This window comes from Paramisgurnus dabryanus, chromosome 18, assembly GCF_030506205.2.
Source record: "Paramisgurnus dabryanus chromosome 18, PD_genome_1.1, whole genome shotgun sequence".
NCBI classification, from domain to species: domain Eukaryota; kingdom Metazoa; phylum Chordata; class Actinopteri; order Cypriniformes; family Cobitidae; genus Paramisgurnus; species Paramisgurnus dabryanus.
In genome coordinates, this window is record NC_133354.1 from 10,411,433 (window position 1) to 10,439,324 (window position 27,892).

Below are 27,892 nucleotides of genomic sequence, written 5' to 3' on the forward strand. Positions count from 1 at the left end.
TTGTTGTAGTATTTTTAGACACTGTGATATTATTTAACCTTACCAGTAATTAGTAAACATTGGAGTATACAAAAGTATTTAGTGAAATTTACTAACTATTCTATAAATTTAAGTGATACAATTACTATAAAAAAAAATACAAAAGTATACTAAATTATTTTTTCATTGTGGAAGTTGAGTATTTGTCTCATTAGAAACTATCAGCAAGTAACAAACCACCAAATAAAGTTGTGTTTACTCTATGGTAAACTTAAGATCAACAGTAGATAATATCACAAAACTGTGAAACACTTATGAAATGGTTACAAAATATCAACAAAATAAGCGAAATAACAACTGTACATAAAAGCATCAGTGTATATAACATATTCAGCATGAGGATTACAGAAGGGTTGTAATAAAAGTATTTTATTTCAGAATCTGCATTATTCAGGAAGCTTGAGGGTAGTAAAGAGAAAATAAAATAATAATAAAAAGTTCTGCTATTCAGCATTTCAGTTAGACATCCATCACTGCCATCAGTCAGATGCATTTCCATTGTCATCATCATCATCCTGCAAAAAGATAACAGAACAATTATGGTATTGCTTACACCGTCAAAAAAAAAAAAAAAAAAAAAAACCGCAGATAGAAACTTTTTTTACTTATTTAAGGATATTCAGCAACAAGACAATACCCACTTTGTTCTCTTGGTTTCCAGTCACTGTCGCTTCGAAATTATGGATGTATAGTGTAGCCATCCAATTCACCATGGACTTCTCATGAAGCTCAGTTTCTATGATGCTTGGATAAATGTGCTTGTCCTTAAAAGCAGCAATAGCTGGTTCCTCTTCAGTCCAATCCAGACTATCATGGATACCATCTCCACCGTAACGCTTGTTGTAACGATCAAAGTGCACCCTCTCCAGCACTAACCCGAGCCCCGGTGCCTTGGGAACATCAACCTTCTCCTCCCCCCAGCTCCTCTCGATCACCTCCTCACCCACGTATCCTTTAACAACCGCGATCACAAGACCGATCATCTTGCGGATCTGGTGCATCATGAAGCTTTGGCCTCTTACGTTGATGACGGCAAACTCCGCATCCTGTTTTACAAAGGGCTCCCCGCAGGACATGTGAGTAATGTAGCGTTTGGCGCTGGGGTCCCGGGGACCCTTTTGCGAAGTGAAGTTGTGGAAATTGTGGGTGCCTTTGTACAAGCCAAACAAACAGTTGACCTTCAGAAGGGTCTCTGAGGTCAAACGGAATGATGTGTCTTCCTGATTAAAGTCTTTTGGGGAGAAAGCGACTGTCGGAAGCATGTAAGAGTAAGTTCTGCCGTCGCAGTTGTTTTTGGCATTGAAGCCACCTGTGACTCTTCTGTAACCTGCAAATGTAAGAAGATATTTAAACGTTATGGGGATGAAAGACACAAAACAGAAAAGCTTATGGTGGTCATACCTAAAATTCTTATGTGGGGTGGGAGATGAGCATCGATGCTGGCCAGGATGTTTTCAATCATCCACAGCTTTAGAGACACAACTTGACCCGCAGCAGAAACACCCTGGTAAAGCAATAGTGAAAGATGAGATCAAAAGATAATGAAAGCCAGATCAATAAATATTGATAAAATGTCGAGACCCACAGAGACCATTATAGTTTCCATTAAAACCAATACAATTCACATTATAACCATTAAATCCATTAAAATTCTGTGGCGATTGCTATTACTTTTCACAAGGGGAAGAAGTACGTTTCACTGACCTTATCTGTTCGTGCACATCTTTGGAAAGACATCTTCTTCATCTCTTCTCCATGACCCTCTGGAATACACCCTGCTTTGATAAGAGCCGAGACCAGTTCATCCTCAATGGTCCTAAACTGGGAGTTCTTTGCATTTCTCTGGATAGAAGACGCATGCATTTATTATATTTGTTAGTTAAAATATTTGTGCTCATAAAGCAATCCTTTCACTAGTTTTACTCACCTGCATCCCATAATAACCCTTGCCCGAATATGCCATCAGCAATGCCACTTTCTTCTTCGGGTGTTTTCTGTCAACATTTTGCTGATCTTGGTCCGTTTTAAGTTTCTTGTCTTCATGCTCGGTCTCAACCAATGTATCATCTGCTGATCTTTTCAAAGCTTTGTTTTGTAACGTTACGTCTGTTGGATCCTCGGTCATTTTGCAGGACACGCAAAACCAACGTGACTTTAAAATGGGATCTGGCCACCCTGAAATACATTTCACGTGCATTTTAAGTTTACGTGCGGCATTTACTTAAAACATAACGCATGATTAAAACTTACCTTTGATTTTGAGAGCTGGAGTTAACGTTTGACTCGACAAAACATCAACGACCCGACAAAATTTCAGCATGTCATGACATTCAGTCTCTTCAATGTATGTAGCTAACGCACTCGATAGCTTTTATTACGTTTGCTTGTGTTTATCCGCCATATCTGTGTTAAAGGGTTAAATTAACCAAGAAATGCGAGAGATTTGTATGTCTCTTTTTAATATCAGTACGATTTACCTCATCGGTAGAACGATAACACCCACGTGGAGTGGCTGAACTTTAACATCTCGTCGAATATCGCGAGAAATATAATAGGTTGCCAGATGTTCTTAAAAACACCCAAATGCCGTTCCACAACCGGAAGGCTGCAGCCTCTGGAGCTCGCATATGCAGGCTGCATACGGCATCAAGCCTGATTTATTTATGTTAACTGAGCATTACATTCGCAAGTCATACGCATATTACAACAATTTACGATTGACTAAGAATAAAAGTCAACTTTATAATCGTTAATAGTCTGAAATAAGTTTATGTTTATGACGTATGCAGCCTCCGGAGGCTGCAGCCCTCCGCTTGAAACGGGCCAAGGGAAGATTTTGTTGCCTGTATTTTCACTTTCGATTCTTAGGTCAATAAATAAAGAACCACGACATCTTTTGACTTTTCTTCTTTATTGGTTCTGTACTTTTTAAAGCAAAATCTTACATCATGAGAGTGTACATGAAATATTGATTTTACAGAACAGACAATATTGGGTATTTTAATATTTTTCTTTGGTGGGGAAAGGGTGATGGAAAGCAATTTATCCTTCAATGTACACGTTTAAAGCAATAATTTACAGTATATATACACGTGGTACTGAGAGATATGTGAAGAACAAAATATGATGCTGTCAGACATCAATGTAGTGATTGCATAAATGCAACGTTTTGAATATGAAACAAATACTTAACATCAAATATGAACATGACCTTTTATACAAACTGACAAATGCATCATGCTATTCAGTGATTTAACATATGATACATACAATAAAGACTTCATGGACTCATTTAAATGTGTATATCAATTTGATGCAACAAGTATACACTACATGGAATTCAGATTGTGAAAACATGTTATTCATTTGGCCCTATTGGGATGATTTCCATCGATAAAAAACAAAACAAATGTGCTAAAATTGATTGAATTTAAGTGGTAGGCATTACAGGCAGAAAATGCATATTATGTCAATTGGCCTTTGGAACTGTGGGAATTATAAATAAAAGTTTGTGCCACACCGTTGACACTGCACTTCAGTTTATTCAAAGAAAACTTATTTATTCCACACATTATACTTTTTTTACAAGCACATTCACGCACACACAAACTAAAAGCAAAACAAAATCAAATCCATCTTAATCTGGTCAAATTCAACCAATCAGAAAACAACAGTTCACTCCAGACTATTTCACAACAACAATATACAAAAAGTACAATAAATCAATATATTTTTTCAGTGTTTCAGTTTTTGCTTTTTTCTTTAAAGGCACATTATAAAATCAGCTTCAACAAATAACCACATTGTTCATACACAAATGAAATAAAGGATAAAAGCACAGAATATTCATACAAAGTGGGGAAAATGTGGCGTTTAAATTAAATGGTCCACTTTTGAATGTCCTTAGCTTATAACAAATGAATCCACAAACAGTGCAAAAATGTATAACAGTCTATTCTTAAGACATGTCCTTCAGATACCTGCTTGAGACGATTCACAAAGGAAAAACACAAAGATGCATGCACGACCCACAGGAAGTACATTATGTCTCGAAACAAACACTAAAATGGATATTAAAGTCTTAATTTAATCTAGGTGGACATTAGGACCAGAAAATGATTTGGAGTTCTGTATGAATTCTACCTCTCTTTGATGTCAACAATAAATGTTGGAAAATTTTGGTTCATCCTTATTTTTTATGAGACGCCAGTTTAGGTCCTGATACAAACTGTGACTTAAAAAGTCCTAAACAACGTAAAATGAATAATAGAGTTTTTAAAAGTAAAAGATGTCCAAACACAACACACAAATTTAATTTCTTAAACATTTGATAATGGTATTTTGACATGCTCTTATTTGGTAAACATTCACTAAAGTGCTACACACGATTTTGCTGGCTTTATACAGTTTTCATTCTGTAAAGCAAGGAATGTCTTTTAAATAATTGGTTTTGATATGTTTCTAATTGACTAGTCACCAAATTTCTAATTTAAATCATCACTAATTTATAGATAAAGTTAATCTGCCTGTGAAGTACAGGAGAATTTGGGCCTTGGTAACTGCTGCAACATTCAACAAATGCATAAAATTGAAAAATTAATCCATTACTTATAATTTCTAATGACTGGATACTAAGAAGTACGCCAGCTAACCAAGCAAAGCAGACTCCTGTCATACGTACTTATAATATTTAACATATTTGTTAACTTCCTTCTGTAAGTTAACATGTAGTGAACCGGCAGTTTTTATAAATACAGAAATAAATGTTTTTTTGTTGTCAGGGTGGGAAAACTTGGTCAGTTACTACAAATTGCACAACCCATTATAACACATCCTGTACCAGACCCGTCTTGAGATGGGAAACTTGAAGCAATGTGTCACTTTGTAGTACATACTAGACAGAACCGGCAGGTGGCCTATAGTAGATTATGGAATAAATACAGAGTCTTTTGCATCTATAAAGATGTTCAAGGAAACATTGACATCCCCATCAGCCCTCAGCAATATAACATCTGCTGTCCATCTGATTTGGTCCAATCAGAGGGCTGTTCCTAAGCCCACAGCCCACAAAAAGAGGTGCATGGGGGAGGAATGCAAAATCGAATGAAATAAAAAAAGAAGAAATCATTCTTGGGATGAGACTGACTGACAGCAGTGTGCGGTAGAGACACTTTACACGCAGAGACCCGACTGCAGTGCGTTGAGACGGCGCTCGATGCATTGCTTACCTGTAGGGAACATCATGTTTGTTATGGAAATACAATTCAGCGTTGCCACTACTCCTTTCATACACATTAAAATACATGCTGAAGCAGTTGTTTTTATGTTTGGTATTACTTACACTTGCTGACGCTGAGGATGTCGCTCTGTTCTGTAAGGAGGAGAGACAGACCCTCCATAAGCAGCAAAGCCTTATGGTAACGCTGAATTGATGCTTCGCCCTGATGAAACATCTCATCCAGAGCAGCAGCTTGCACCTGTAAGACCAGATCAGACACAAAGCTGAAAAAACACTAGCAACAAACAACTGTGATGCATTTTATAAATGTGTGTTCCCTAGAATCAAACCGATTGCAATACTGAGGTGTATCAGTTTTTACCATCTGTACAGTGTGGCTGAAGAGAAGCTTCTCCGCTGTGATGCTGTTGATGTGGTCCATGAGTTTGTGTTTACGGGAGAAGAATCGCTCCAGCTGAACACTCAGAGATCGACAGGACACCACGCTGGATTTATACAGATCATTCAGTCTCCTGACGACTAAAGAGAATAACATTACACAATTAATTACATCATCTACTCGTCAACTTACGAGACTTAGTACAGCTACTGCTAGTAATGGTCGCTTTTGAAGTAATTTTACGAATCTTTTGTTTCGAATCATAGGTTCGGAGCGTGTTTCAAAACTGGCCAAGTCACGCAAAGCAATCCTCAATAAAATCTGGACCTTCTTTTAAAGAAATAGTCTACTCATTTTCAATATTAAAATATGTTATTACCTAAACTAAGAAGAGTTGATACATCCCTCTATCATCTGTGTGCGTGCACGTAAGCGCTGGGGCGCGCTGCGACACTTCGATAGCATTTAGCTTAGCCCCATTCATTCAATGGTATCAAACAGAGAAAAAGTTAGAAGTGACCAAACACATCAACGTTTTTCCTATTTAAGACTAGTAGTTATACGAGCAAGTTTGGTGGTACAAAATAAAACGTAGCGCTTTTCTGAGCGGATTTAAAAGAGGAACTATATTGTATGGCGTAATAGCACTTTTGGGAGTACTTCGACTCGGCGCAGTAACACCCTCCCTCTCCCATTATGAGAGGGAGAAGGGGAGCGGATTTTTCAGACGAGTCGAGGTACTCCCAAAAGTGCCATTACGCCATACAATATAGTTCCTCTTTTAAATCCGCTTAGAAAAGCGCTACGTTTTATTTTGTACCACCAAACTTGCTCGTATAACTACTCGTCTTAAATAGGAAAAACGTTGATGTGTTTGGTCACTCTTAACTTTATCTCTGAGTGGTACCATTGAATGAATGGGGCTAAGCTAAATGCTATCGAAGTGTCGCAGCGCGCCCCAGCGCTTACGTGCACGCACTAAGATGATAGAGGGATGTATCAACTCTTCTTAGTTAAGGTAATAACATATTTTAATATTGAAAATGAGTAGACTATTCCTTTAAATAGACCCACCCCACACATACGCAACCCAGGTAACGATGTTGGTTATTAGACACGCCCCTTACTGCTAATTGGCTACAAGTGTGTTTTGGTAGCCGGCCCGACTCCCTTTTCCGAAGTGTTTTTCAAAAATCATGCACCCCGCCTTTAAGCACAGAGTACAGTTTGAATTTTGTGAGTGTATGTGAACGTACATGCTATCGAACGGACAGCCTTGCAAAGCACAGTATATTAGAAATGTAATATACTAAATAATACATTCTCCTGTTAGCACATTATGTGACCTACAAGTACAAAGTATGCACGTTAGAAAAATCATGTGATGTGCATATAGTGCACATTACTATTTAAGTGGCGAAATCTGCATCACGCACACTGTACACGGACCCTCGTGTATGCGTAAAAACAGCACTATACTTGTAGCTTAATGGGGCGTGCACACTATATGTGAATTCAACGATTTGCACGAGTAGATTACATACAAAGTCAATGTTAAGATGGGAACAGCGAATTACAAAAATTGGACGCTTCTTCGCATAAGTTCAGAATATTCAACTTGAGGGAAAAATTTGCATTACATGAAGTTAAATACCGCAAATTAATCTAGAGCGAGGAATGCAATGCTTTGGGTTTGGTGTGTATGCAGCATTACAATGCATTCAAACTATAGATGGTTTCATTGGACGCCTGTGCGGTGACACGATACGCGTCTGGTCTAGGGCTGCGTAACGATTAATCGTGATTAATCGTTTGCAGAATAAAAGTTTTTGTTTACATCATATATGTGTGTGTACTGTGTATAATAATTATGTATAAATAAATATACACACATGCATGTATAATTTTAAGAAAAAAATATTTATAGATTAAATATTTATATATAATATAAATTATTTATAAATATAAAAATTTATATACACATGTAAATATGCCCGTAGCCTCTTATGGAACGGCTGAAATTCCACAAGGGGGCGCATTTGTTCCTCAGACGTTGCACAATAAACATGACATCCGAATATATTCATTATAAATCGTGAATGAAAAGTGAGATTCGAACGAATGTCTGTTAGTGAACTTATTGTATACACTATTTATTTCGTAATTCGGTCAGAAACGTCAAGATTGTGAGATGAACAAATCGTTTTGGATTAAAAGGCTTGGATATTCCATTTCCTTGGACTTTTGGGGATTTATGAACAATTTGTTTTGGACAATTTTACCGAAGCGGATAAAGGAAAGATTTTGAAGGTAAGTAAATATCCTAAATCGGCGCCGCCCGGTTCAGGTAACTAACAACTAGATTACAGTTTTATGACTGCTAAAAATCATATTATGCTTTCTGTGTGCGCTTATTGGAATCCCGAAAGTCTAAGCTTTACAACGATGTGCCGCATGACCGTATATTTTGAAGATTTAATGCTTCAAAGTTACAATGACGTAATGCAGCCTCACGTGCAAGGGAGGGGGTGTGCCGTGTACGGCACAGTGTTCCTTATCAGGTTAAATATCTACATGTATGTGTATTTGTTTATGCATAATTATTATACACAGTACACACACATATGATGTAAACAAAAACTTTTATTCTGCAAACGATTAATCGCGATAAATCGTTATGCAGCCCTAGTCTGGTCCGAACTTTACTTCCGGTTTCAGTTTTTTAATGCTTTGACTTAGTTGCTAAACTGAACTCTTGAACAAATACCTCGTTGAAAATAACAAATGTTTTGGTTTCCTAGATAATCTACGTATTGTTTATTTTGCTTGTTATATAAATAAACTACATTTAAAGTACTTTGTTGTTATTTATTCTTAGCAGAGTTTACCGGAAGTTACGTCTTGACCACGAAAGCCGCTTGTTTATGTTGTTACTGCTGAAACCGTCTATACATCAGTAAATGTGATGAACGCTGGTCTGCTAACCTTGTTTGACGGTGGAAGAGGGATAAAGTTTTCCCTGCTTGATGCCTTCCATGGCTGTTTGTAGTGAAGATGACAGAAGCTCTGCTATCTTCATATAAAGCACCAACTGCTCAGCATAACTGAGAGAACACAGAAGAAAACGTTCACATTAATGCATTTGGCAGACTCCTTTATTTGAAGCAATTAACAGCGCACCCAAGGTACAAATTTAATGACTATAATTGCTGTAATTTGCCCTTAGAGACTGAAGATGTTGAAGATATCCTCACCTCCACTCTCGGCTAAGTGAGCTGATCTGGTCGGCGACCAAACTCTGTTGCTGAAGCAGGCTGGTAGAGGAGGGGTCTGTCTGCTCCGGATCTCCACCCCGATCTCCAGCCACCTCCACCATGCAGCGAGCAAAGTCCAGCATGAAACGAAGCTTGCGCAATGCCTCTGTATGTTCCTGCTACAGTTGAGAAAGAGACAGGTCCAGATGTTAACCCAAACTCTTGGAGCTGTTCTGATTGAATTGTAAATGCTAGCACTTACCTCCATAAGGGTCTCCTCTGGTAATTCAGGGACTTCAAAAGTCACAGCTGAGATGGGGTCACTAAAACTGTAGCGAGGACTGGAAGGCCCGTCAAAGCCATCCATGCAAAAGCCTGTTTGTGGATAGCGGCTGGTGAGGGACCCTACTGGACTAATGGAACTTGAAGAACCCACTGTGGGACACAGAGAAGGTCTAGTTAGTACTGCATTGAATGATCTATGTAAAATCTAAACAGAAGAAATCTCTCTTCACCTGAGAACTTCCTTGAGCGAACACTTTGGGGCGGTGTCCCTCCACTGGGTGGAGAACCCACAGTGAACACCACACGAGCTGGGCTACTTGAACCCACATAGAAATGTCCACCACTAGAGGGCGCTGTGAGTAGAGATGCAAAGGGTTTCTAAAGACTAAATTCAACTTTATATATACAATTTTTTTTTTACAAAGATGTTAGGTAACAGTAAATGGTGGGCGTGGCTTTCCACAGTTAATTGACTGGATATATATAAAAAGAAAGTAGTTTTAATTTCATGGGGACTTAAAGGATTAGTAAATTTTCTTAAAAAATCCAGATAATTTACTCACCACCATGTCATCCAAAATGTTGATGTCTTTCTTTGTACAGTCGAGAAGAAATTGTGTTTTTTGAGGAAAACATTCCAGGATTTTTCTCATTTTAATGGACTTTAATGGACCCCAACACTTAACAGCTTTAATGCAGTTTAAAATTGCAGTTTCAAAGGACTCTAAATGATCACAAACGAGGCATAAGGGTCTTATCTAGCGAAACGATTGTCATTGTTGGCAAGAAAAATTTAAAATATGCACTTTAAAGCCACAACTTCTCTTCTTCCTCCGGCTGTGTGACGAGCCAGTGCGAACTGTCCATTAAAATTAGAAAAATCCTGGAAAGTTTTCCTAAAAAAAACTACATTTCTTCTCGGCTGAACAAAGAAAGACATCAACATTTTGGATGACATGGTGGTGAGTTAATTATATGGATTTTTTTAAAGAAAATTGCCTAATCCTATAAGAGTACTTGCTGTTGTTAAAAAAAGTACAGACAGATGGTGGTCTTGCAGGGTGGTTAAGCTGACTGCTTAGCATTTTTAGACATAATAGACACATTTAAGATGCTATGATGCCTAAATTAGGTACGTGTTAATAAGCTCACCTGTGATGTCAATGGCTCTGTCTGAATTGAGGTTCTCAATGCTTCCTTTTTGTCCCCTCTGCCCCCCAAACGCTGCCATTAGGAGCACATCAGACAGGCGACCTGTGCTCTGAGACCTGCCCCAACAAAAGGGTGAGTGAGAAAGAAGGAAAAAGTGAAAAAGAGAACAAAACAAAAAGAAAAACGCAACAAAGGGTTCAAACCATGCATGCCGACATTGGGAAATAAGGGAAATTTCCCTAATAAAATAATTGTAGTTTTTTTAGACAAAAAAAAAAATCAAATTTAAGTGAATTTGTGCTTAAAACACTTAACTCTTTCCCCGCCAGTGTTTTTAAAAAGTTGCCAGCCAGTGACAGCATTTTTTATGATTTTCACAAAAGTTTTTCTTAAAATATATAAACATACAATCTATCAAATAAAAGAACAGACCCATTGCTTTCAAACAAAAACAAAATGTTTCATCCTAACTTAATTAGTTCTCTTTTTATCACCTTTCAAATATGGATAGGTTTCTTCAAAAGCACAAAATTTTGAGCAAAAAACTGAGATAATTCCATTTTTGTAAAGGACTTTTGATAGAGATCAGATTCAGAGCGATCCTCAAACTTACACGGACATACAACGGTTTGCCCTAGGGCCATACTTCTGGGTTTTATAAGTTGCGGAAGAGTGCCTGGTGGATAATAGCGGTATTGCAAGAAAGCCGGAAATAATAATCGTTGCTCTTAATTGACAAGTTAACTCGTCAATGGCGGCGAAAGAATTAATTCCAAAAAAAAAAGTTTACAATTTTCTTACCCCCCCATTGTTAGATTTTTTTGGCCTGTGTTAAAGAGGCCCTTCCACATAAAACCGTTTTTACTTGTATTTTTTGATATGTGTTAGGTCCATATGTGTTGTGTTGTGTCGTGAATGTGAAAATTAACTTCCACCTCCTCTGTCAGCTCTAGCCACTGAAAAGAAAGAAGCGAAGAAATCAGGTCAGTTTGAAAAGCTTATCAGTGTGACGTGGAACTGATCGAGGTCATTAATATTCATGAGCTCTTCAACTTGAGACCGCGCCCACATATTACGTGTAGTTGAGTTAGTTTTCATAACAAGTTACTGCAAGGATGGCTAAACGTTAACCGTACCGTATTCGGGCCATTGTTTTTCGTCGAGAGACATCATTCCTATTAAACGAGGGAATCATAACAGTTGCTACATGTTTGGATGTTCAGAAGAACGCTGGATTTGAAGAGAGACTGCGATTAAAAAGCAATGCTCCTCTATCAATATTGGATCCGGACGTAATGGTGGCGCAGCTTATGTGAGTAAAACGCTTTAGTACTATATGCGTCACTGGGGTGGCCGGTGTTTTCTCTTCCGAGGGACGCAAATTCATGCTGCACACTCTTTGAAAGGGTTTATGATAAAAGACACTCGTGTTTGTGTGAGTAAAACACTTTAGTACTATGTGTCACTGTGGTGGCCGGTGTTTTCTCTTCCGAGGGACATGAATTCATGCTGCACACGCTTTGAAAGGGTTTATGATAAAAGACACTCGTGTTTGTGTGAGTAAAACACTTGTTGTGTTGTGTGATATGTGTTACTATCAGTTGCGGCCATTGGATGTGATAAAAAACACATGTGTGTGTTTGTGCATTCGTTACACGCGCGTCGAAGGGTTTATGTAAAAGACGTGTGTGTGTGCTGCTACACGCGCATCGAAAGGGTTTACGATAAAAGACACGTGTACGTTTGTGTTTTTGTGCGTGGGTTTACGATAAAAGACAGCGTTTGTGTGTCAAAAGGGTTTATGATAAAATATGCGTGTTTAAGAAAGACACTGTGTCTTAAGACACTCACTTAACATTAAACTGATTACACATGAGATTAAATTGAAAGTTAGTTTGAACGAAAAACTGTTATCCAATCATAGCAGTGGGCGTTTACTTCCAAGTCGTCAATGCAGCCCGCCCATTAAAACGGATCATTTCTCTAACCAGCCTCAAAATCAGTGTACAAAATAGCCTATTACTTATTGCTTTTGATGTTTTTGGATGTAAAAACCATGCAAACGTCATGAGTAGACCTCAGACAACAGTCTAAAACAATAAAAATGCCAGAGGAAGGGCACCTTTAAGCACAAATTCACTTAACTTTGATATTTTTGTTTAAACACTAGACGGCCAATGAGACTTTTTTTAAAATACGGGAAATGATTTCAACGTGATGATGGCGGGAAAGAATGGTACAATACGGAGAATCCCTGCAAAAACAGGAGAGTTGACAGGTATGGTTGGAAGCCCAGGAACACACACATATTGTCAAAACACACTGTGAGCTTCTTCTCTCACCTCCCAAAGCCTTTCCTCTCCTCATGTTGGTAGGCAGGTGTCTCTCCTTGAGATGGTCTCAATCCTTGTTGGGTCAGAAATGTGACCATGTTTGGGGAACTCGGGGGCTTGGGAAATTCAAACGGGGGCATGGCCTGGGATAGGGTATTTTTCATTATTTGTTTGATTTGCAGACAATGAGTAAAAGTTTAACCTGAGAAGCCATTTGATCGTTTATAGACACATGAAAAAATATTGCGGCTTACTCTGGTAGGAGATCCTAGGATGGTTGGCAGGGGGCTGCGTTGCATAAGCTCACTGAGCCTTGGAGAGGAGTGCAGAGTTCGAAAGGGCATCACATTCCCCTGAGGGACTACAACTGGGTCCGAATGCTGCTTCCTGATCTTCTGCCTGCATCCACCAGCTGCCTCCAGCAAACAGGGAGCGCTGTTGAGGCGTGTGCCCAGGCCCTGTTGTGGGCGAGGTTTGGTTTCTAAAGGATACAGCCAGAAACAAGATGATTCACCCAAAAAACAATTACACAATAGATGCAACTACATCAAGTTGACTAGTCAGCACTTAGTAAGTAAAAGTAAGTTCCTGAATACTGGGATATTTATATAAAAAAAGAAAACAAGAGAAGAGGATGTGCACTTTTACCTCCACCCCTAGAACTCCTGTGACTCATTTCTGCACCCGCTGGGCAAACTTGGCCCGGCAACTCGGGAATAGTGCCCACTTTTGAGACAGGGAGAGAAAAGGAAGAGAGTTGGAGAGCGAACAGACAAACAGTTTGAGAAACAAGGGTTACTACATTAGCTTTAAGTACAGTCACATTATGGGTTGGACAGAAACTTACCCTGAGGGGAGAGCTGAAAGGGTTTTGCACCCCCTGTAGATAGTCTGCGGGATGTGAGAGCTGAAACAGGCCCTCCGAACTGAGGTGGGGAAGGGCCGGACCTTCCAGAGGACAGAAAACTTCCACTACCACACCTCTGTACTGTGCCAGACCTGAGAGAGAGAGAGAGAGAGAGAGAGAGAGAGAGAGAGAGAGAGAGAGAGAGAGAGAAAGAGAGAGAGAAAGAGAGAGAGAAAGAGAGAGAGAAAGAGAAAGAGAAAGAGAAAGAGAAAGAGAAAGAGAGAGAGAGAGAGAGAGAGAGAGAGAGAGAGAGAGAGAGAGAGACACATTTAACAAATGTGTTTAGGCTAAAAACAATAATGAAACTATTAAACAGCAAGCAAAACTGTTATGAATAAATGACTCCTCTGTTCAGTGACCCAATATAACTCGGTAAATTCAATTTCCCGTGGGGGTTGCCAGATGAATTCAGTTTACTCATTCATTAAAAGGGAATTTACACAACCAATTTTACGTTTATTTACACAAAAATAAGTTTTTTCAATTTAAAGATTTCACATCTGAAAGAAAGGGGTACAAGCCTTTCTGTGCATACGTTCGTTTAATGAATCACACGTAAATGCCATTAAATAGTAATAATGCGTGGCCGATAACTATTCTGAATCGCAAAGCCAGTATTATTTACAGCTATTTCATGTACTATGGCTTTTGATCAAGTCCTTATGGATCTGAAATCTCTGTTAGTTTGACTCGTTTATAACATGCATTTCAAAAAGCAACACTCATCAAACATAATCATTATACATATTCTTTATTATCATGATAATACCTGTAAAGGTTTAAAGATCAGCAATATAAATATTGTGTGTATGGTTCTTCTTCTGCAGCGCATATTGAATTTCTGCACAAGAGCGCCCTCTGGCTTTTGGATGTAGCGGCATTTCACCGTAATTCATTGAGAAGCATAGCAAGCATCATCTGCCGATATATCGGTGCACCCCAACATTTTCGATAAATGGTGGTAAAATTAAATTTAGGATGGTTTATACACACAATTTTATAAATGAGGCCCCTGATGTCTTATTACTTTGTGTTTCTAGTCGGTCAGTAGTACAAACTCATTACTTTTCGATCTTACATAAATCATATTTTACCAAATATTATACCCCAACCCCAACCGGAGTTTAAACTTTAAACTCAAAACAACAAGTATTTACCCAGACATACAGAAAATATATTTATGCATGTAAGGTCACCCACCTTGGAGATTCCTCTTGACCTGGGAACTGGAGGTTCTGCTCCATGCGCTGGTAATTGTGAATCTGTGTGGGGACAGGAATGGGTGCAGACTGCCCATAGTTGCCATAGTTACTCCCAGAAAACTCACTCGGCCTGCTGAGAATGAGCCGAAAAATGTCAATCCAGAGTGAAAAATAATGAGAAAACGAAAACAGAAAAAGACAGACATTGTTTAATCGATCTGAAAGATAAAACACAAACATTTCAACACATCTGGAGATAAACAACTCCTTTGAAAGCATAACAGCTTGAGCCAGGATGAGAAAGCTGTACGAGTGTCTTTTGTGCATGACAATGGATTTCAAAGGCAGTGTTTAATAATAAAAAGAACAGGACGATCTGTGTCCATCAAAGACTCAATGCTTCGGCCAATCCAAGACGCATTTCCCCTGTGGGGATGAAAGCATAAGGCTCTCATCCATCTCTAATGACCCAGAAACCCAATCAGCAAGAAGCCGTTGGCAGGCAGGAGCAACTCATTCATAGGCTTGGCTACTAAATGCAAAAAATCCAAGTTACTCGACATCACCGCCGACCCTGCTGTGTTCTTACCCGCTGTGCCCCGGGGAGCTGCTGTAGGAAGGGGAACGTGGAGGGGTCTTGCCTTGACTGCACTGACCTCCAGATGCAAGAAGGGAACTTCTAACATAGAGCAAAGACAAAAGACACTAACAGTGAAATCCTAAACCCGACTATCGTAAATTTAAACGTCCTTCAGATGATGTTAGTGCCAATTTCACTTATTTAATAATGCAAAAGTGGAGCCATTTTTATTTATTTATTACTTCCTAGAAAAAGTCGCCCCAAACGGCACGTGCACATTTTAATTCAGTGACCATCTGATGCATTTTGCACACAGAAAAAGGAAATATTGAAAATATGCTAATTTTCCTGCTCCCCTAGAGTTAAACATTTTATTTTTACCGTTTTGGAATCCATTCAGCTGATCTCCGGGTCTGGCGCTACCACTTTTAGCATAGCTTAGCACAATCCATTGAATCTGATTAGACCATTAGCATCGCGCTTAAAAATAACCAAAAAGTTTCGATATTTTCCTATTTAAAATACGACTCTTTTGTAGTTACATCGTGTACTAAGACCGACAGAAAATTAAAAGTTGATATGGCTAGGAACTATACTCTCATTCTTGCATAATAATCAAGGACTTTGCTGCCGTAACATGGCTGCAGCAGGCGCAATGATATTACGCAGTGCCCGAAAATAGTACCCTTAGTATCTTCAAATACCAGGGGACTATTGTCAGGCACTAAGTAATATCATTGGCCTCCTGCAGCCATGTTACGGCAGCAAAGTCCTTGATTATTACGCCAGAATGAAAGTATAGTTCCTAGCCATATCTGCCTAGAAAATGACAACTTTTAATTTTCCGTTGATCTTAGTACACGATGTAACTACAGTAGAGTCAAGTTTTAAATAGAAAAAATATCGAACTCTTTGGTTATTGTTGAGCACAATGCTAATGGTCTAATCAGATTCAATGGGTTGTGCTAAGCTATGAAAAGTGGTAGCGCCAGACCTGGAGATCAGCTGAATGAATTCCAAAACGGTAAAAATCAAATTTTTACCTCTAGGGGAGCTGGAAAATGAGCATATTTTCAAAAAAGTGGAGTGTCCCTTTAAAAGAATATTGACATAAATATTCTGCTTCCTTGACAGCTTTGCTATAGCTTTGCATAACTTTATAGGTAAGCGGGACATAGATACTCTTTGTAAAGATTAAAGAGTTCTCACCCACTATACATCATACTTTCCTGGAGAACCTTTCCCGTTGGCATTTCACAGGTAAGGTCACCTACAAAAATAGAAAGAGAAGAAAACAAATAGATAAAGTACAGACGAGTTGAATGACAAACACCTACTCTAACAGGGCGGTCACAGGCGGAAGCAAAGGAAATAAAGCTTACTGGGGAAATGAGCTGGAACCATGACAAAGTCATCCGTGTCACACGATGAGTTCTTGCTGCTGCTTTCCCCTCCACCACCGCCGGAATCCTTTAGGTAGCCTGGAGAATCCTGGGTAGGGGAGGCCAATGCTTTCGCACGGACCTGCTGGATCTCCGCAAGGGATTGCTGGAATGTTTGGGATATAACATGACATCAATTGTTATATAAAAAGTTATTACATAGATAGACCTGAGTGACACTTACATAAAATAATAGGAAATTAAAGGTGGGGTGCATTATATCTAAAAACCTATGTTGACATTTGAAATCACCCAAACAAACACGCCCCTACCCTAATAGAATCTGGACCTTCTTTTGATAGACCCGCCCCACACATACACAACCCAGGCAATGGTGTTGGTTAGTAGACACGCCCCTTACTGCTGATTGGCTACAAGTGTGTTTTGGTGTGTACAAGTGTTTTTCATAAATCACGCACCCCGCCTTTAAAGGGATATTACAGTCAAATATGAAAATTAACCCATTATTTATTCACCCTTAAGCAATTCGACATACAAATGTCCATAATCTTTCACATGAGCACATTTGTAGTTATTTTAGTAATTTAGTTTTCTCTTCCAAGCTTTATAACTTTAAAAACAGGGATGCATCCATCCTTCACAAAAATAATCCACATGGCTCCAAGGGGTTAATAAAGGTCTTCTGCGTACAATCGATGTGATTTTTTAAGAAAAATATCTATATTTCAAACTCATTAACTATAATTACTAGCTTCCGGTAACGACGCCATCTTGGGTGAGTCCAAGATGGCGTTGTTACCGGAAGCTGGTTATTATAGTTTATAAAGTTTAAAATATTGATATTTTTCTTACAAAACTGCATCGAGACAAACTCGCAAAAGACCTTTATTAACCCCTTGGAGCCATGTGGATTATTTTTGTATAGGATGGATGTATTTTTTTGGTGTTTTAAAGTCAGAAGTTGTTCCTTGATCCCTGTTTTATATTGTTATAAAGCCAAGAAGAGCAAGGACATTTACTAAAATAACTCATAATCATGGGGGATTTTGATCAGTTTAAGTGTTGTTTTGGAATCAAACCCATAAGCTTGACGTGGCAGCTCAATGGCCTTGTTTTTAAGAATGCTGCTGCTGACCTATACCCAGAATTTTGATACCAGGAGACCCATAAATGTCACAAAACACAGTGCGGACTCACACATGGCTCTTCACCGATTAATTTTGCAAGCCACCATAAAATGTTAAGAAAGTGTCTCTTTGTTCCATGCTTATCCTGACGTCTGTGATAAAGCCCTGACCTACAGCAGGACTTATCTGAGTAACATTGATTTAACAAAGGAAGACAGTAAATACATGCGCGCGCACACACACACACACACACACACACACACACACACACACACACACACACACACACACACACCACACAAACACGCTTACAGGAGGAGAAGCCAGGTGTGATGTAGATGAACTACTGCATGAGCTTGCAGAGGCTGAGCTAGGAAAACAAGTCAGGGTCACCGGAGCAGCTAGAGGACATAAAGATACATGACGTTAGATAACATTAACCTGGTGAGATAAAATGGACGGGATGGCGGGGTAGTAACTCACACTTCTTCATAGAGGAGCTTGCTTCTAAGAAAGGGTGTTTGAAAAATTCATCTGTAAAAGCAGAAACATTTCACGATCAGCACAGGGATTGCAGTAGGAGAAAGATAAGATACAAATATCCTTATATCAAACTAGTGGATGTAAGCTCTCAGACACTGACCAAAGTCCATACGGTCCTTATGGTTCCTCTGCAGAAGTCCAAGCAGCAGGTGCCTGAGATGACTGGACGTTTCTCTGGGAATGCTATTTGACAGAAAGAGAGAGAGAGAGAGAGAGAGAGAGAGATCGATACATAATTCAAAATCAAATAATCAGAGTACGTATGTGAAGTTCTAGCTCAAAATATATAGATAATTTATTATAGCATGTTAAAATTGCCACTTTGTAGGTGTGAGCAAAATGTGCCGTTTTTGGGTGTGTCCCTTTAAATGCAAATGAGCTGATCTCTGCACTAAATGGCAGTGCCGTGGTTGGATAGTGCAGATTAAGGGTCGGTATTATCACCTTCTGACATCACAAGGGGAGACAAATTTCAATTACATATTTTTTTCACATGCTTGCAGAGAATGGTTTACCAAAACTAAATTACTGGGTTGATCTTTCTCACATTTTCTAGGTTGATGGAAGCACTGGGGACCCAATTATAGCAGTTAAACATGGAAAAATTGCAATGACACACGCAGCCTTACTACAGCACGCCCCTTACGGCATCATTTCTGCCTTTTGTTTACATAGGATGTGTTATGTAAATGTTACTAGTTCCCTTTTACGAAAGCATTTCCAGAACATTTACGGGACATGTTTCTGCCAATTTATATGGGACATGTTTCTGCCAATTTTACAGAAATTTTCTGCCAATTTTACAGAAATTTTCTGGGATCAAAGTGCTGTGTGAATGGGGTTTAACAGAGCAAAGTTTTGACTGGGGTTTACACTGGGCAGGAAAAACTAACGAATGACTTAGGACAGTGTTTTTTTTTTTTTTTACTTTTTCTGCCATTCCCCACTTTGGAGGTAGGAAGGGTTTAGAGCCCCACCTGTCCCCAATCGCCCCAACAAAATGGTAATAAACTAGGCTTTAAGTTTAACTGTTTTAAATTTATTGATTCACATCATATTTTGAAACACAACAGCATTAAACACTTTCAATAGAGAAAATAAATGTGCAAAATATATTATCACTTTGCATGAAATAAGACTTTGTTCAAAAGTAAATAATAATAAAGCAATTGTGTTTGCATTTTGTCTCTGACAAAAGCCATCATGCTTTCTTTGGGCTGGCTTTTTAGTTTATTAGATCCACTGTCTGTCTTGGCTTTCTCCGTGTCACAAACTTATCCATTGTTAACTTTTATACCCGCTACCGCCTATACCACCTCCACATAAAATTTTTTGTTTCGCTTCATTTATCAATTAGACATTAATTCATTCTTATGTGTCACGCCCCACTTGTAATGTTCCTAATCCCCACCAGTGGTGCCCGCCCCACACTTTGAAAAATGCTAGCTTAGGAGGAATTACTGTAATGCACAAAAAACACATATTAACTGTATCTACAGAGAGATAGATACCGTCACACTTACTTTGGGCTAAGCGTTTTATTTTTTTCATAAAACAAGCGGAGGTCCTGGGGACTGCTGGCCTGCAGACAAGACAGATGAAACAAATACATTTATGGTAACAATTATGGAAAAGTCAACATGCTTGAATGCAGAATGCTTTATAAGCATGTGAGCTAAACTTGGCTTTTAAATTTGTTATGTTGTCATATAACCCAAAGACATTCATGCATTTTTAAGTTTGGTTTAAGTGTCTTTTTGAGGTCATCAGGTCTTCAATGTCTCTGCTTAACCTAATACATATAAGCGTGGTGCGTACCTGAAATGGCGCTTTCCCTGTCAGGCACTGAAACACAATGGTTCCTATACTCCACAGGTCAGCTTTGGCATCATAGTTTTGCGACATAATAACCTCTGGTGCCTGGTGAACAGTATGGTGATTATGATTAGTAATAATATGTGTAATCGTTATCATGCATATGTTCGTGCAAAGTCTGGATGGAAATAAAATATATCTACCATGTACATAGGGGACCCACAAAGCGTGGCAGCCATCATGTTGTTCTGGAGGTACCTCGCAAAGCCAAAGTCAGCTGAAAAGACAACCAAGATCTTAACCACTGTGGTGGTGAAGCAATGCATTCTGGGTTTATCTCAAACCACTTGATGAGATACAGGGTAGGTTTAGATGAAATAACACATTGTATTTTTGGCATCTGTTTAAAAGTTAATAATGTCAATGAAATAAATGTGGGAGCAGCCTATGAGTTGAAAAATAGGTAATCTTTGCAGATGTCTTTAATCAGCAAATAAAACAAACCCACAGAGATTCCATTTGCCTTTTCATGCTGTAATTTAAAACAAATCAAGCACAAAATCTGTACAGAGCAGTGGGAAACATTGTAAATGAATTAAGTTCAGTCTAAACCTTATATACTGTACATCTGATCAATGCTTAATTGTCTTTGAAGACTGTATGTGCTATAGCCAAAAACACTAAGTTAAATTAAACAAAAAAAGTTTTATAATGTGGAGGAATTATAATCCAAACCGGATACATTTTCATAAGGAAAAGTGAAAAATGCTGACATAGCGCCAAGAAAAATTTGGGTGTATGCCAAGGCCCTGGTTTTGGGCAGCTGGAGCATTCTGGACAGTTGCCCAAATCCAAAATAACCACTTCCAAGTCTCTACTGGTGCTTTTCCATTGCATAGTACCCCAAGGTTTGGCTTGGGTCAGCTTACTTTTGGGGGCTTTTCCACTGGGTGCAGTACGTAGTACTTAATACTTTTTTAGTACCACCTTGGTTGTGGTTCCAAATGAGCCGAGCTGATACCAAAATGTGACGCGAAAACACTGTAAATCACTGATTGGTCTGAGAGAATCGTCACTACCAGCGTCATCGCTGTAATGTAAAAGATTAGCTTTACCTTCATGCCAGCTTGCGCTGTCTCGAGTAAACATGTTTTCATCTGTGCTTTGCTGTAAGTTCCCAAACTCCATTTTAGCGATGAAAAACATCCACAGGTTGTGAATCAGGAACACCATAACAGTTTTTTCCAGACTTGCAGTTTGTGGCGGCACATCCGCATATACGCTCAAATGCTACTTAAATGAGGCTCAACTGACGCAACGGGTGTTTGTACAGAAACGGTCATGTGAGACAGAGGTAATGATAAACGCGATGAGCAAACATCTATTTGTGGTGGTCAATTTTAATTTTGAGAAATAAATGAATGTATTGGAATGTACAACGACGCTCACTTGTATGATGTCACAGCAGTAGGCAGCGCAAATATAACACCACGCCTATAATCCCTCCCACTTCGAAGTGTTACTAAACTCAATGGAAAAGCTGACCAAGCCAAAGTGAGGTGAGCTGACCCGACCTGACCTAAACCATGGGGTACTATGCAATGGAAAAGCGCAATTAGACATTCTGGTTCTATGCTTTACCAAAAGTTTACACCTTCAATGTAAGTCTATGGTATGCAAGTCCAATTGTTAAGAAAAGTAACAGCAAAAGATACAGAACAAGTTGTTGCAGGCCTAAAATGCTTAAACGTTTAAAAGAAATTTACAATGAAAGTGAAACAAGCATTCGCAAACACACAAAAAAAGCCATCACTCTTAAAAAAGCTGTACCCCCACACACACACTTTCTAACATTTAGAGTCAAGAATGGAAAAATAATACATAGACGCTTAAACATTTCGATGCATGTCACACCTATCTTGATGCAGGTGTTGTTGGAGTGGGACTTTCGGCCTGCAGGGTGGGACAACAGGATATTCTGGGGTTTCAGGTCTCTGTGGATGATGCCTTTGCCCTGAAGGACCCTCATGGCCCCTGCAATCTGCTGCAGGAACACTCGGATGGTGTCTTCACTTAAAGTGCCTTTGGCTAAAAAAGAGATTTACAGTAAAGATGAGTCATGTTCATATACAGGCTTTACAACACATACAATATACAGTACTAATTATACTGCAAGTATGAAGTCACTTGGGGTATATAACTAAGACTTTAATACATTTTAATGACACCATTAAGTTTCCATAAGGATCGCCAAGTTTAGACCAGTTTGACACTGTGTCCACAAAACAACATTAAGATAGATGATTTAAAAAATGTCTTCAATTTAGTATTAATGGATTAGTCCATTTTCTTAAAAAAAAAAAAGAAAATCCAGATAATTTACTCATCACCATGTCATCAAAATATTGATGTCTTTCTTTGTTCAGTTGAGAATAAGTTATGTTTTTTGAGGAAAACATTCCAGGATTTTTCTCATTTTTTGGACTTTAATGGACCCCAACACTTTTAACAGTTTTAATGCAGTTCAATATTGCAGTTTCAAAGGACTCTAAACGATCCCAAATGAGGCATAAGGGTCTTATCTAGCGAAATGATTGTCATTATTGGCAAGAAAAATACAAAATATGCACTTTTAAACCACAACTTCTCGTCTTCATCCAGTCCTTTGACGCACAAGCATGACCTCACGAGGTCACGGATGACGTATCGAAACTACGCCCCAGTGTTTACAAGTGTGGAGAAGAGGACCGTTCCGACGTTGCTGTATGTGGAATGATACTAATTAATGTCTTTGTGTCAGTTTATTGTTTAAAATGGTCCGCAAATGTGCATTTCATATATGTAACGTGTGACCTTTCGACGTCATTACGCAATTACGTGAGGTCGCGCTGGCGCGTCACATGACCGGATAAAGACGAGAAGTTGTGGTTTAAAAGTACATTTTTTTTTCTTGCCAAAAATGACAATCGTTTCACAAGATAAGACCCTTATGCCTCGTTTGGGATCGTTTAGAGTACTTTGAAAATGCAATTTTAAACTGCATTAAAACTGTTAAGTGTTGGGGTTCATTAAAGTCCATTAAAATGATCCTGGAAAAAATCCTGGAATGTTTTCCTAAAAAAAAAACATAATTTCTTCTCGACTGAACAAAGAAAGACATCAACATTTTGGATGACATGGTGGTGAGTAAATTATCTGGATTTGGAATGGACTAATCCTTTAAGGTTTGCTTAATTTCTTTGAATCAATTTGAATTCTGTAAAATCTCAGATTTAGCAATTTGATCATGAACAGTATTTCAGGGACAATACATTAAAAGGCTTAAAATTAAGAAAAGTTCAAGTTTCATAGGCTTAATGTTTAATCTCTACACCGTCTATACCATAAATATAATTTCTAACAGGTTACATTACAAATTTGACAGGCAAATTTTATTCAAATCCACCACGCAGTGCTTCCACAATTCAAAACACGTTAACCAAGCCAGGGAATGCCTGTGCAAGTAATAGTGATTCACCTATTTGTTAATTATTCTTTAATACAGAGCAAACTCAAAAGACAACAAATAACAAATAAATGTTGTGTCTGAAATTCACATATTTTTCTTTAAACAAATGTTGCATTGCACTTCCTTTGATCTGTTTTCCCATACGACCAAACTTCCCTGTCTAGATTTGCATGTTTTTGAAATAATCTGATATAATTTCGTTCATCACTCAAGCTTAATCTCAACTGACAAAATGATTACAGAAATGAATGAGGGTTAAGAGTATTAACTCTTTTACATTCTGTCAAAGCAGACGTTTAGTACACCCATGGATTCTGAATTTAATCCAACTTGACAACGCCTATTTTATTATTTATTACAAAGAATGAACACATCATTTTCTAAATGAGGTTGTCAGGCTATGAAAGCCACAAAAAAAAATCCTAAAGTCAGGTCATGGCAGATTGCTTATATACTTACAGTGCAAGTAGTCGGCCAAGTCTCCCCCGTTGCAGTACTAAACAAGAAAGCACATTGAAGCACATTAATCCTAAACAGCAGTGCAATACACAACATTTCTTTTCAGTTTCAAACAAAGCCGTTTGAAAAAACCCTGCATCTGAAAAGGACTCAGTTAACCGCATGTAGGGAAAGGATTCAGATGCATATTAAACCAAATCACATAGAGAAGATAGGCTGTTATTTCTCTTTGTGTGATGCTGATAGGCTTCCCAAGTTCCCTGCTGCCTTTGTGGACTCAAAAAAGCTTTCGGAGAATGGACATACTGGCAGATGTTAGCGATCAGAAAAACTTGAGAAGCCCACAGTACATCCTGAATTCAGACATGCCTGCAATGCATCTTATGGCTACATATAATACATTCTCCTGTAGGTGCATGCACAACCTATGCTTACAATGTATGCAAAAATGGACCGTACTTTGGCCTTAAATGTGTGTTTTAAGGACTATAGCTAGCTGTCTTCTATTGGCCCCTGTGCAGAATTAACTACAGGTATTAACTGATTCAGGATAGACAAAGTACACAAGCAAAGATAATAGGAAAACATGCCACCTTACCTCCATTACTAGGTACACAGAACTGGCTGTTTCCTAGAAGGAGACATAAGCAATGGGATTACAAACAGTAAACAAACACATTATGTAAAGTTATGGTCCAAAAACCACATTGAACATCTGACAGTGAAAATGTACTTTAGAAATTTGTTCACAAAAGCCTTTGACATTGTCCATGGCCTCTTTACAATACATTTATGCCAGTGGCGGCCGGTGACTTCTCTTCCGAGGGACGCAAATTCAAAATATGTTTGGAGTAGGGCTGTAACGATTCTTAATGAATGAATTTTAATGAATTACGGTGAAATCCCGGCACATCCCAATGCCATGGGGGGCTCTCGTGCAGAAACTCCTTTTGTGTCACAGAAAAAGAAGCATTACAAACGCTATTCCAGGAAATGTCTATAGGAATATTTATATCGCTGTTCTTCAAATTGTTTGAATGATTTCATTTAACGAGTGTTTCTTTTTAAATGCAAGTTATAAACGACTCCGATTCACAATCGTAGCCTTGCGATTTCAATCAGGCATTTTAATGGGACACATGATTAATCGTAACAGCCCTAGTTTGGGGTGTCATGTGTGTTGCTGCTCATCATGTCAAAATATGTGTTCATTGTATCACGTGAACCATGTGCATCATATATGTGCCTGCTGTCTAACCCCGGATTTCCACTGACTGCGGAACGGCTGCGGATCCGTTGCGGAACGGCGGCGGAGTCAATCGGTTTCCATTCAAGTCAATGTGTGTATTTCCACTGACTGTGCTCCGAATCCGTCACAGCTCCGGCCATCCGCAGCCCTCCGGCACAAATACGCAGAGCTTCTATTTTTGACGGATGCCGGACAGCTCCGCAGGGCGGAGCCATGACTTTATCGCGTGATCATACCTGAATTCGCGAGATCTCGTGTTTTTTTCCTTTGTTAAATCTTTGCAATACAAACATTACAAAGTCATTAATATAGAAAAAACAAATAATAGACAAGAACAGAGCTAGGGGTAGTTAAATGATAAAGTATATGGTATAATAAATACATTAAAGATAGAGCATAAATAAATGGTTTTAGCAGCTTTCTTAATTTTTGAATTTTGGATGGATTTGATGTACTGCTCTGTCTACGCGAGATCTCGTGTTGTGATCTGGGCTGGTTTGTTAAAACGTCATAATTCAAGTCATAATTGGCGGAGACAGAACTAGGTATCGCGCGATCATCACGCAAATTTGCGAGACCTCATGGGTCCTCGTCACTTCAGCACGCAGCCGCTCTGCAACCAATACGGAACTGGTGGGTATTGACGGACGGCCGAGTGCGGAGCCGTAACGCAGCGGAGCAGATCTGCAGCCGCTCCGCAGTCGGTGGAAATCCGTAAACGGTTTATGATAAAAAAGACGCTCAGGCTCACAAAATACTCGCTAGACACTCACTTTACACTAAGCGTGTCACTATTTCGATTTTAAATCGAAAACGTTTAAAATGAAGTCACAACCTGGAACTTCAAATAAAAAAAATGGAATTGTCAATGCTGCCACGCCCCCCATGTCGCATCTGGTGGGCTTGCAAAGCGGGAAAAAAAGCTGCAAGTCAACCTCTCCTAACTTAGCTAGCTACAGCCAGTCAAAAGATAGCATGGCAGATGCAGGAGACACCACGCGAGCTGATCTTTACATGGGAAACAAAAAACTGCAAGACTCCCGCATTCAGCAGAACTAGAGCACGGGTGCGTGCACAGCAGAGCGGCGTCTGTGACAGGACCGCTCGTTTCTCTGAACTGGGATCTGTTTAAGTTTCACAACAACTTATTTCAGTTGCTTAAGAGTTATGAAAACAGCATTTAAACATGACTTATTGGGGTATAGTCTTACAATCTCGTACAAGCGTGCCGCACAAGCCCTGAAAAGTGAAGCCAAAACGTCTCGATCGGCCCCCAGTGACTGGTCCCAGTATAAGTCATAAAGCCCGCCTCCCCACGTTATTCAATGGGACTTGAGACCAACTAAAAAATTTAATTGCACTTCAATTATCTTTTTTCTGAAGCTGGTTTCTGTCGTTTACTTTAGTTTTTATCACACTGATGTAAATTCAAATGTTTGTTTTAAAATAAGTTTGTTTTTAGTTAGTTATTTAATGCTATAAAAACGGTGGTCTCACGTCATGATTGACAGCTGTGATATTGTGTGATATCGTGTGATATGCGCATACTGCGAGAGCGAGGGCGTGGTCTTGATTTCGCGGCTTTACTTCCTGCTCACTACTGCGCAGGACTGGTCCCGAAATCGCTACTGCGCAGACTCAAGACCCAAGATGTCAGCGCCATATCGGGACACTGGCGGCTTCACTTTTCACCAATGGAAGGGAGCGAACAGGCGTCGTCCATCTTTTTTTACAGTCTATGATCTCGTATGACGGTAATAAAAGCGCGTTTTTAAGGTGCAAAGTACTGACAGGAATGTTCATCTGACAGGAAGTTTCGTTTTATCATGTATGTGCATGTACCATACCTTGATCAAATCTATGCATAACATGAACAATATATTGATAGCAGGACTTTAGTGAGATGAATACATATTACAGTGAAAAACGAAACCAGTTTATTTGTGTGGGCTGACATTAATCCAGTTTGACTTAAGGCTGGTTTAGATTGTCTCACATATGGTGTGAGTGTGTTTCTCTGCATAATGGGCTAATAAAATGGCAGGGGGAGGGTACATGTCAAAGGCTTAGTTAACACTCCCTGTTTTCACAATTCAATGTATGTGAACTGTAAGATGGTGAATGATTTCTATTCTCAGTGTGCATTGCAACTTAAAATATAGGGAACTGCTGATTTTGCAGTATTAGATGCGCTTTGATCTATCAAATAACAAATGAATGTTGCTAAATACAGACTTCTAGAGCAAACCCACAGTGTTCATGCAATTTTTAGGTTATCATTACTTTTATTTTTGTTTCATTTTGTAAAAGCTGCGCAAGCTAATTTCATCAATTGCTCTAAAAAAATATCCGAGAAAGCCCTTATATATACATGTACAAAACATTGTGCAGCATGTTTACTAACAACACAAGCAGCAG

The 27,892-nt window shown here is 38.9% G+C and overlaps 2 protein-coding genes across 3 annotated transcripts in view; both read right to left on the reverse strand.

The window, feature by feature from the left end:
• Positions 1 to 392: 392 nt before the first annotated feature.
• pus1 (pseudouridine synthase 1) lies at positions 393 to 2,566 on the reverse strand. The gene is made up of 6 exons (XM_065244135.1): positions 2,290 to 2,566; positions 1,967 to 2,214; positions 1,744 to 1,881; positions 1,441 to 1,543; positions 681 to 1,366; positions 393 to 554 (listed from the first exon to the last, which is right to left on the reverse strand). Exons 1-6 carry the CDS (start codon positions 2,357 to 2,359, stop codon positions 519 to 521), a joined length of 1,281 nt encoding a protein of 426 aa, XP_065100207.1. The 5' UTR covers positions 2,360 to 2,566; the 3' UTR covers positions 393 to 518.
• Positions 2,567 to 2,931: 365 nt separating this feature from the next.
• ulk1b (unc-51 like autophagy activating kinase 1) overlaps positions 2,932 to 27,892 on the reverse strand; it is a 28,947-nt gene continuing 3,986 nt past the window's right edge. Inside the window, exons 4-28 of one of the 2 annotated variants that reach the window (XM_073812518.1) lie at positions 24,824 to 24,856; positions 24,226 to 24,262; positions 22,173 to 22,346; positions 20,462 to 20,535; positions 20,262 to 20,363; positions 19,967 to 20,025; positions 18,544 to 18,626; positions 18,384 to 18,434; positions 18,213 to 18,301; positions 16,753 to 16,918; positions 16,580 to 16,640; positions 15,380 to 15,466; positions 14,789 to 14,923; positions 13,529 to 13,680; positions 13,330 to 13,407; positions 12,936 to 13,162; positions 12,691 to 12,824; positions 10,349 to 10,464; positions 9,427 to 9,549; positions 9,174 to 9,346; positions 8,912 to 9,090; positions 8,643 to 8,761; positions 5,640 to 5,797; positions 5,381 to 5,516; positions 2,932 to 5,267 (exon numbers count right to left, since the gene is read on the reverse strand). In XM_073812518.1, coding sequence (XP_073668619.1) covers positions 5,212 to 5,267; positions 5,381 to 5,516; positions 5,640 to 5,797; positions 8,643 to 8,761; positions 8,912 to 9,090; positions 9,174 to 9,346; positions 9,427 to 9,549; positions 10,349 to 10,464; positions 12,691 to 12,824; positions 12,936 to 13,162; positions 13,330 to 13,407; positions 13,529 to 13,680; positions 14,789 to 14,923; positions 15,380 to 15,466; positions 16,580 to 16,640; positions 16,753 to 16,918; positions 18,213 to 18,301; positions 18,384 to 18,434; positions 18,544 to 18,626; positions 19,967 to 20,025; positions 20,262 to 20,363; positions 20,462 to 20,535; positions 22,173 to 22,346; positions 24,226 to 24,262; positions 24,824 to 24,856 — 2,802 coding nt within the window. In that variant the 3' untranslated portion in view covers positions 2,932 to 5,211. Of the gene's footprint in view, positions 5,268 to 5,380; positions 5,517 to 5,639; positions 5,798 to 8,642; positions 8,762 to 8,911; positions 9,091 to 9,173; positions 9,347 to 9,426; positions 9,550 to 10,348; positions 10,465 to 12,690; positions 12,825 to 12,935; positions 13,163 to 13,329; positions 13,408 to 13,528; positions 13,681 to 14,788; positions 14,924 to 15,379; positions 15,470 to 16,579; positions 16,641 to 16,752; positions 16,919 to 18,212; positions 18,302 to 18,383; positions 18,435 to 18,543; positions 18,627 to 19,966; positions 20,026 to 20,261; positions 20,364 to 20,461; positions 20,536 to 22,172; positions 22,347 to 24,225; positions 24,263 to 24,823; positions 24,857 to 27,892 lie in introns of both variants that reach the window. The other variant, XM_065244137.1, reaches the window with a different exon arrangement.

Bases quoted from the DNA above. Each gene is read 5' to 3' on its own strand.
- pus1 (XM_065244135.1), bottom strand. From the start codon at position 2,359: ATGCTGAAATTTTGTCGGGTCGTTGATGTTTTGTCGAGTCAAACGTTA. The intron at 1,544-1,743 runs GTCAGTGAAACG...TTGCTTTACCAG, and splicing joins GATGTGCACGAACAGATAAG to GGTGTTTCTGCTGCGGGTCA. The intron at 555-680 runs GTGGGTATTGTC...ATCTTTTTGCAG, and splicing joins CTGGAAACCAAGAGAACAAA to GATGATGATGATGACAATGG.